General features: G+C 28.0%; 1 protein-coding gene across 1 annotated transcript in view; it reads left to right on the top strand.

The window, feature by feature from the left end:
• The window catches only part of LOC108691799 (FMRFamide receptor), a 12,962-nt gene extending 10,862 nt beyond the window's left edge, over positions 1 to 2,100 (top strand). Inside the window, exon 5 of the mRNA XM_018199710.1 lies at positions 1,314 to 2,100. Within this exon, the coding sequence (XP_018055199.1) occupies positions 1,314 to 1,904 (591 nt within the window). The 3' untranslated portion in view covers positions 1,905 to 2,100. The remainder of the gene's footprint in view (positions 1 to 1,313) is intronic.
• Positions 2,101 to 10,021: the final 7,921 nt, after the last annotated feature.

Here is a 10,021-nt window from a genome sequence, read left to right as displayed (position 1 = left end):
ATGTATATATATATATATATTCTTTTTCGATTTTTATTATGGTTTTCCAATTTTTTTTTTTAAAAACCAATAATATTTAAGAAACTGTTAGAAATGCTTCCTTTACATGTAAATGAAGCTTGTGATTACGAACGAAATTAAATAATGAATGATTTAACTGAAAATTAAGTTACAATAATTATTTAAATGTAATGAAAATGTGCATTAAATTTCATAAATTTCATAAAAATTTATAAAAAGTACATTAAATTTCATATACATGTACATAAATTTATTTTGTGTACATGTGCATATTATATTATATTATATGTTTGGTCTACATGTACCGTATTGTATATATTTATACTGTTTAGTTATAAATATATTAAATTTAATATAATGTCATGAAATTAAGTTCAAATTTTGTAATTTAAAAGTATATTAAATTTTATGAAATTTATAACAATGAAATATAGTTGGGTTGCTACAGTTCTTGAAACGAGATGAAAGTTATAAAAACGAGCAAATTCACTTTTGTAATTTTCATTTTAAGAAACGTAATAAGCTCTATTGATCTATCTAATACAAATTTAATTTACCCATTTGAATGATTATCATGTTCTTTTTATCTCATATTTCTAACGGTTCCTTGTTCATGCGGATAATTGCTCTGTTTATTTCATCGTATCCCGGAAAAACAAGAACTCATTAACCTACCTTCGTCGATTTTGTAATTAATCGCGTTTCTTCAAAGATATCAATCGATCTTCTTTTTTCAGAATCTTATTTGAGAATCAGCACATACCTTCTGCTTATCGTGCATTACATCATCGAACGATACTTGGAAATTTAAACGTTAAAAAACTGTTTGCCTAAAAATCCAGCAAAATTTATAATATGACAAAATTCATAGTATCAACTAACATATAAATTCAATTATTAGTCTCGCGAGACGAGTAAACAGACCAATTTTTATTAACAAAACGCTATTTTGGCATTTATCAAATACATTTCTCTCGTAAGGCTTTACTTTTTTATATCAAACAATCAAAAAATGTATTATTGAAGCAAGATAAATATAGAAAGATGGTTTTTTTATAGCAGCAATAAAGTGAATATTACATCACGTAATAAGATATGTTATTTCTTGATAAAATACAATTATAAACTATTCTAATTTAATTGCCTATCTTATAAGTAAAAATTTTATTAAAGTTAAATTATATCATATCCCATGAAAATTCAAGATAAAAAAGAAAGATAAAAGATTTCTTTTTCTAATAGAAATGTTGGATTATGTCTCATAATGTCTTTAGGCGTATGCCGGTTTTCAGGTCAGAAAGGCGAACAGAGACCTGCAGCAGCTGTCGCGTCATCAGCGTCGAGAGATCGGCCTGGCGACGATGTTGATGTGCGTGGTGATCGTGTTCCTGATCTGTAATATCCTGCCTATGATTTCAAATGCGCATGAGACATTCATCGCAGATCCGCCGCAATGGATGGTGCAAATCGGCAATCTGTTGGTGACTATCAACAGCAGCATCAACTTCATCATTTACGTGATCTTCGGTCGGAAGTTCAAGAGAATATTCCTTAAGCTCTTCTGCTCGTCCAGGCTGTTTGTGCCAGGCCGGGACAGTCCGGAGTTTCAGACTTACGACGAATCGGTCATCACGACGAATATCGAATTAAGAAATTCAGTCAGGCACGGTCATCTCCACCGTGCCAACACCATCAACTGGAATAACAACATCCACGTGTCCAACGGCAGCACCAGACAGAGCCTGAAGAACAATAGACCAATCAGCCCCGGTTCTTGCTTTTATCCGGGCAAGAATTCAGTGAGAAATCTTAGTCAAATATCGAGAACGTCGAATAGTCGCAATAGTTGGACCAGAGAAGAGAACGGCGATTCTACACTATAATAGACAGCAACAGCTGTCCTTCATGTTTATTACACAATTAGAAATCTGCCGAATGTTTTTAATCAATGTTAAGAATTTTCACTCATTAAAAGTAGTAAAAAAAGTAGAATGTGATAATTCCAATGCCAATAGACAACAAAATGTCAGTCTTTTACATTTGTTATCTTGCCAGAAATCAACTGTGTCTCAATCGCTTGCCGAAATTTTTAATTAGTTTAATTAGTTAGAATTGATAGAACAAGAAGAATGATATCTTTACGCTGTAATCTATGACATATAATCGCTCGCTACATTTTCTGATATATTATTTGATATATTATAAGTGATATAAAATGTTATTAAAATCAAAGCATCCTATTGATATTTTAATTGCATTCAAAATGTCAAATGTTAAAAGGATGTCAAAAAGGACCAAAGCGATGTAAAAGATAATCAACATTATATTTAATATTTTTCCTAGATTATTTAAAATATCATCTAGTCGAAACTGAAGCAAGAAGACATTCAGAAGAAGCAAGACGAATAATTGATAGACCACTTTATACCATAATAATAAACAATAAGATAACCAATATGATTATTCATTATTTTAATTTTTTAATCAAAATTTGTATTTTTATTATTCAATCAGGAATTCTGTTGAGAATCTTAACCGGGCATTAAGACAATCTATATAAACCAAAAAGAATAGAATAAAAATGAAAATAGAAAAAGTATAATCAGCAAAATAACCGGTATTATAATATTTCCTCCATTTATGTTCCCGCAGTTATTTTAGCAATTCCGATGTCCAGAACGTCAGAATGGATAGAGAGACATAAGAATAAGAATGAGGACGATTCAGCACTGCATTGAACAATCAATATTATTGTACCTTTAGGAAAAGTTCGGTCCAATTCTCAAGCTTGAATGTTGTAATCCTGCGGGACGGCATAGCCGTCCGCCAACTTCGAAATAAAGGAAAAGGATCGTTAAAAATAACAGTTTTCGTATTTCCTGTCGTGAAAGAACTCAGAAAGGTCAAGTTTCTTGCAATGATGATCCTTAGAGTGATTTTCCGAAAGTGCTATCTTGCTTCAAGACGATCTAGTCGAATGTCAAAGAAAGAAATAAACTAATCTTAGTAAGACCGATATCACAGTTCATTCTTATTTTAGATTGTCTTAAGTAATGCCTTAAAATGCTAATACAATTCTGTGATTGACTTATGACATCTTAAGCCTTCTGGTACCACTGTAATGACATACCCGACTGTTTCTTTTAGTTTATATGCAGCTATAAATTTTATATTATTAAAGATACATTTGTTTGTTACTGTTATATACCTTAATATCTGACATTTCATTAAAAAAAAAATGTATAAGGTATAATGAATTTTACATGTATAATTTGTATACATGTAATTGATATTTTTACAAAATACCTAGTGCATTATATACATAACAAAATATATAATAAACCGAAGGATTAAATATAAGAATCAATTGTGAATCGATCTTAATGTCACCGACATCAATTTCTGTTTCAAATACTTTAAGCAGTCACGCGATTATACTAATTCATGTTTCCGTAATCACTAAACATGAATTTTCTTACTGTTCATAAAAGACGCAAAGCGATATTGGCTTAATAGATTAATATAAATTAATGAATTAAGTATAATTATTAGATTAAGCAATAAGAAATTTTCCCTTTTCGTGACAAAAGATGTTAAGTATCAAACAGAATATCCCATCAAAATTGATTTTGAATCCTGAAACTTGCAATGGAAATAATAAAAAAATAAAAAATATGAATCATAGTTCCAAATATAAAATAATAGATTTCCCTCACAATTGAAGAAAATTTAAAAATTTTTTGTTTCAAGAATCTTGAATTTTATCTTTCACAAGTTTTTACTTTTTAATATTAATTCAATATCTCGACAATTAAAAGATTGTATTAATATCTAATAAATTTAAAGAATGTTGCAAATACATAAATACATGTAAATATATTTAGAATAAGGATAAAGAAAATGAGAATCTCTATTAAATTTATAAAAATGATATTTCTCTCTCACAACATCAAATCTTATCTTGATAGAGTAAGAAAAAGTAAAGAAGTTAAAAGAATGATATGAACAATTTATAGCTATGTTTCACATCGAATGTAATAAAAATAGACTATTTATACTTTTGATAAGAATTTTAGAGTACGTGTCAGGAATATCTAATACGTATTGGATTGAAAGAAAAGTTCTGCGGTATTTTGTTAAATCAAAATCTGTTGTCTTTAAAAATGTTCTTTAAAAATGTCTTTAAATCTGTTTTATTAATTATGGTACGATTTTTAATCGAATTATGAGTAATCAAAATCAGAATGCTCTTTTATTTAATCCGCGTGTAACTTGGTAACAAAAAGTCATAGGAACATTTTTTAAAAATGAATTTTTAGGAAAAACTAAGCTTTCACGCCAAATAGTCGAAAATTTCACAACAAATATATTCTGTATATAATTTTGAGCTAACACAATTCCGCAGAACTTTTTCTCCAATCCAATATTTTCTTAAAGTTTTATTTTATCTTCTCTGAATCATACAAATGTTCAAAAACAAAAAAATTTAATCAATTGAAGGATAAGATTTCTTTTTATCTTATAAGATAATATCTTAATTCAGTAAAATCCTTTAATTTTCAGTCTTAAAATACTTTTAAATATACGTGCTTATGGTAATCATTTTTATTTAATTTAAGTTTTCCGTTATTTTAAATTTTATGTTCTATTTAAGCATTCTTTGTATTTTATGAAAAAATTCAAAAACTTATAAATACAATAAAAAATCTTGTACGCCAAATAGGCCAATAAAAAGCTATTAAGATCAGAAGTTAAACTTCACTGGAAAAATATTACACTCCTGCAGTGTTACTTTAAAAAAAAAATGTTTAAAGTAATCTGCTAACTCTGACCGAGTAGGTTTCGCGAGTTTCCGGCATGTTAGTCACGTACTAAGCTCTTCGAAGAAAATAAATCGAATTTCAAAGTCAGAAAAACCCAGTGCGACATTTCCTCGGGGAAGACTTCTGGCTGTAGAGAATTCTGTAACTTGCATTCTTGGACTATTACTTTTTGAAACTTACATACTGATCAACCCCAACTAACATTCGTCAATTGATGAAGAAAGATTTTCTGTTTCCTGACCATTATTGGAATGACAAGATCAAAAAAATTACTGCTAATGCAATTTAAAAAAAAATCTAATTGGAATAAAAGATATTTAAAGAATTTCATAATTTTTCATATTTCTCAAGCATAGTTGATATTCAGAGTGATTTAGATGACTAATTCAATAAAGTACTAATAAAATATAAAATCAATTTCCAGTATTTTTCTTAGTAAACTTACAGCATTTTTAAAACTTTATTTTCACATAAAACGAAAAATTGATATATATGTACATACACACACACACACGCGCGCGCGCGCACACGCACGCACGCACGCATGTATATATACATATACATATATATTGCGCATATTTCCTTTTATTCGTATGTATAGATTTAAAATAAAAATTATTATTTTAAGATAGAATAAAAAGAATGGATGAGAAACGCCATAATTGTAATCAAACTAAAATGTACTCTATAATAAATATAAGTGTCTTTTAATTTAATTTCACGAATAGCATGTAAAATAATATAGTCACAGTTAAAAAAATGACGTTCATCGCATAAGCGCAAGCAAAAATATATAGATAAATTTTAAAAGAAAATCGTTAAAAAACTAGACATTAATATAAGAATTGTAAATATATTTCTATCAAATTTACAAAATAGCATCTACTGATCACTTTTCTTCCATTGCAAAAATTATTTATTTACAGCTATATTTTTTATTTAATAAAAGAAGATCAATAAACATCAATAAATAGCTAGTGTTTATTGATAAACTGTTTAATTCCTAATTTAGTTTTCGGATAATTGTATAAAATAAAAAATACTATAAGTTTAAATTTATCTTAACGATTCCCGAACATATTCTTGTTATAAGAAGAAGGGAAGAAATTAGATTTAAGTACAGAGGGAAACAAAACGCTCTCGTAATTATATGGTAAAAGAGATTCGTCACAGATTCTAGTCACAGAATTTCTATAATATTTGAGCCCATTATAGATATGTATATTCATGTATTTAATATATACAACATGTATATATGCTAAGTCCATCTTACTATTTATCTTACTGCTGTCTCGACATTCTTGTAAATATGATATAAGAATCATCAAATAATAGTGAACATTGACTAGGAAAAACAGCACTGTCTATAACATTTGTCTATTTTTAATTAAAGAAGATGAAAGACATTAATATTATTGATTTCAAAATTTGATTTAAAAATTATCAAAATACTTATATATCTTTATGTTTTTTTTTTTTATACATCTAATAATGTTTAATTAAAATAATGAAAATTGAAATATTTAGCATTTAAATAAAAAATAAAATATATTTACAAATTTTCTTTATTGTAAAGGAACCATAAATCCTCAAAATTTAAGCTTCTACTCCAGCCAATACTTCTATTCCATTATGCTGCCAAGGCGTATCATATAAATATATTTTCATGTAGCTATCTTTATAATTTATAAGTTAGAAACATATTTCGCCACTCATGTAAACATATGTCCTCTTTATCATTCAAATTGTGCTTTAAATCAATTTTATTGTACATAAAATAAATTCTCACAGACAATGCACGAGTTATATTTATTCAATCCCTCACATGAGGTTAATTCATATAACACACTGAGGTTCCAACATGAAAAATGGATTATTACAAAGTCTCTGTGCTTATAATACTAAAAATTAATTACACATGTAGCTTTTTAAAACATTAAATAAGGCATGACAGGAAATAACATAGAAGAAAAGAAGAATCAATAAAAGATCACAATTTTTAATTTATTAGAAGAACAGAGTAAACATACAATGAGAAATACTTGAAATGCGATAAGAATTAAATGAATACTCTGTTTAATAATTTCTCCTTTTTTTTTGCTAACATATTTTTTATTATGATTTCAATAAAATAAACAACAAATATAAAATTACTTTCTTGATTAAACGTGATTATTAAATGATACATATTCTTAGCAAATAATTACCTATGATCATTAAACAGTTAGAGACTGACTGGAACAAGCATCAAAAATAAGATAAATTTCCAAAAGGATATTTCGATTACATTTATTTAAAGAATATTATGATACGGCACATGTATCGTTATTACATAATGCGACTGCAATTCTGACTATAAGTTACGTCTTTTTACTCTTCGATCTCACGTAGAAGTACAAGGCAATCAATCCTATACCAACGTATGTTGCAACTGTCACCTAGAAAATAAAACATTCGAAAATCCATTCGTAAATAAAAAGACTTATCGAGATCTTAGTCTACAAACGATGTCAAAAATTTTAAGGTTAAGTTACTTACATTCCTCCGACCATACAGTGTTTGACTATTGAAATGTTTTGCCAAACCCGTCAACTTTTCTTCACCTTCGGCCATTTTTTCACGGTGAAAAATTTGATTTCAAATGTGAAAATTCCAAAAAAAGATTGCAAAATGTCGTCAAGCCGCAAAATCGCTGTATCTCAATGGCAATTGTCTATTGAGTGCTGAACGCCATGTTGAAAATATATCGAGATATCGAGAATAAAATCGCGAGATATCTATATCCTATCTTTGAAAGAAAACTTTTCGCTGAGAACATCTATAAATATTACTCATTAAAAATTTAATTTCCAAATTTCTGGAATTTTGTTCAACAATATTTTCGAAATTTTTGAAATTTCTCTTTAATTTGTGTTCTCCATGAAATACATGGTATAATACCTTCCACCATGAATAAATATATAATTATATTTAAATTATTAGTAAATGTTGAGTTTAGGGGCCTCATCTCCAATCTTAATAAAATTAGTCTCATTAATTGGTGCGTTTTTGCATAAACGAACGAATTGATAAAAAAATATGTCGCTCTACCTTATGAACCGAGATATTAATTATTAAAATTGACAAATATTCAGATTAGAAAATCTGTCATATTGATGGTATAGAATTTATATCATGAATTTACATTCATATATTTTAATTTATTTCTATCAAAGAGAAGTATATATTATACTTGCTGCACCTCCTTAAATTATTTAATTTACATTTTCGTTTGTATGCTCCAGGGACCTGAAAAATTTTTTTAATTCGGTTTTGGTTACGGTTTAATAAAATGTCGAATAAGTGTTCTGATTTTAGTTTCAGTTTCTTGACTGGTTTCAAGAAAATCAAGACCGAAAAAATTACGGTTTTTAACGGTTTTTTGTGTTTTTTCTCTCGATAGGAGAAGAGTTTAAAATTTTAAATGACTGTTTTATTTATTCTATTTATTTATTCTTTTTTTATTCTTAATAGAACATTTGTTTAATGAGAGAGAGAGAGAAAGAGAGAGAGAGAGAGAGAGAGAGAGAGAGAGAGAGAGAAAACATGTTCATCAGTGCAATTTAAAGAACTTAACAGAGAACATACCATGTAACAAAAATTACGCTAACCAACTATGACAGAGTCATATGATTATTTGGCGGCTCTTTCCTAAACTCTCTATTTGAATCAGTTTCTCACTTATATTACAGATATTTAAAGTGCGTTCTGTTTCACGCATGATGCGTATAATATTATTTTATTCTTCTTTAATATTGAAACAACAAGGATAAAATGATATAATCATTATGTGTAGAACGAAACGCACTCTTAATTTCCAAATTTCTATACTGCAAAAATTTAAAAATAACATTGATGCGCTGATGTACGCATCACAAAAAAGGCCTAGATAATCGCTTTCATTACAGTAAAAATCATTGAACACTATAATGATGAAAAACTCATTAAAATTATCAGTATTTTTCATAAAAATTCAGTATTACATGTAAGTAAATTATAATGAAAGTAATCCAAATCGCAATGAGAAAAAAATTAATGATATACTTTAAGAAATTTAAAAAATCATTTACATTTCATATACATTTACAACCCTGCAGAACGTTGAAAGAATGTTGCTGAGAAATTGCATTGTTAAATGTTGATATATGAATGTTTTTTCAACGTTGTAAATCTTTGTCTTATTATTTCTAAATCAAAAATGAAATAAATACATTTTACACTTTTCAGAAAAGATATTTCGGAATCTGAAGAAAGAGGGAGTACATTTTTTTTGTGTTAAATGTATATAGCTATTCAATAAAATAAAATTTCTAGTAGTAATTTTTGTTGGCAATCTTTATTAAGCCTTAATACACACCTTAGTTTTTGGCACTCTTAGGGGACTGCCCCTTGGGCAATCAGGTGGATTGGACACTACTATTTAAATCTTCCCATGTAAAGTTTAGGAGAATGCTACTGTGACTGTTTGTAGTCGTCACAATGGCAACACTGATAAGTGACATCACAGTGCAACGCATGATTACTGTTTTAGAATTTGAATATAATATTCGAAAAGTAACTATTTTATGTTTGTTCTGTCTAATTCCATTATTATTACTTTGCATTTATGCAAAATTATATTGTCACAATAAAAGATAGGTGTTTTACATATAACGTGAGCTAACTTTCGAGCGTGTTTCTTGAAGCTAAAAAAACTTGAACGATCATTTATTTAACAATGTAGTGGTTGAGAGCTTTGAGGACTAATTGATTAGAAAGATTCGAGCATGCCCAAACCTAGGTCTGTTCGCGTTGCTTGCATTCAATATCTTTGCTTTCTTTTTTTCAACGCCCAAATATATACTTATCTTATTTTAAATGCAAAAGTTTTTGGAAATTTCAAACAACATGAACAGACCTCTAGGTTTGTGGGAAACTCTCTATGTTTCAGTCACTATCATAATTTTTGGTTTTTATTCGCAGGATTACCATGCCATTTAAATATAAAAAGAAAACAGATCGTCGTAGCATATCTGTAGATATTATACGAAAAATGCCTTTCGCACATAGGGAGGGCACTTTTCCCACTTTTCATTTTTTCTTATTATTTTCCATGATGGTTTTAGCTTTAATCTACTTTAAATGCAAATCTATAGAAA

This window comes from Atta colombica, unplaced genomic scaffold, assembly GCF_001594045.1.
Source record: "Atta colombica isolate Treedump-2 unplaced genomic scaffold, Acol1.0 scaffold52, whole genome shotgun sequence".
Classification (NCBI taxonomy): Eukaryota; Metazoa; Arthropoda; class Insecta; order Hymenoptera; family Formicidae; genus Atta; species Atta colombica.
This window is presented reverse-complemented; position numbering and strand designations above follow the sequence as displayed.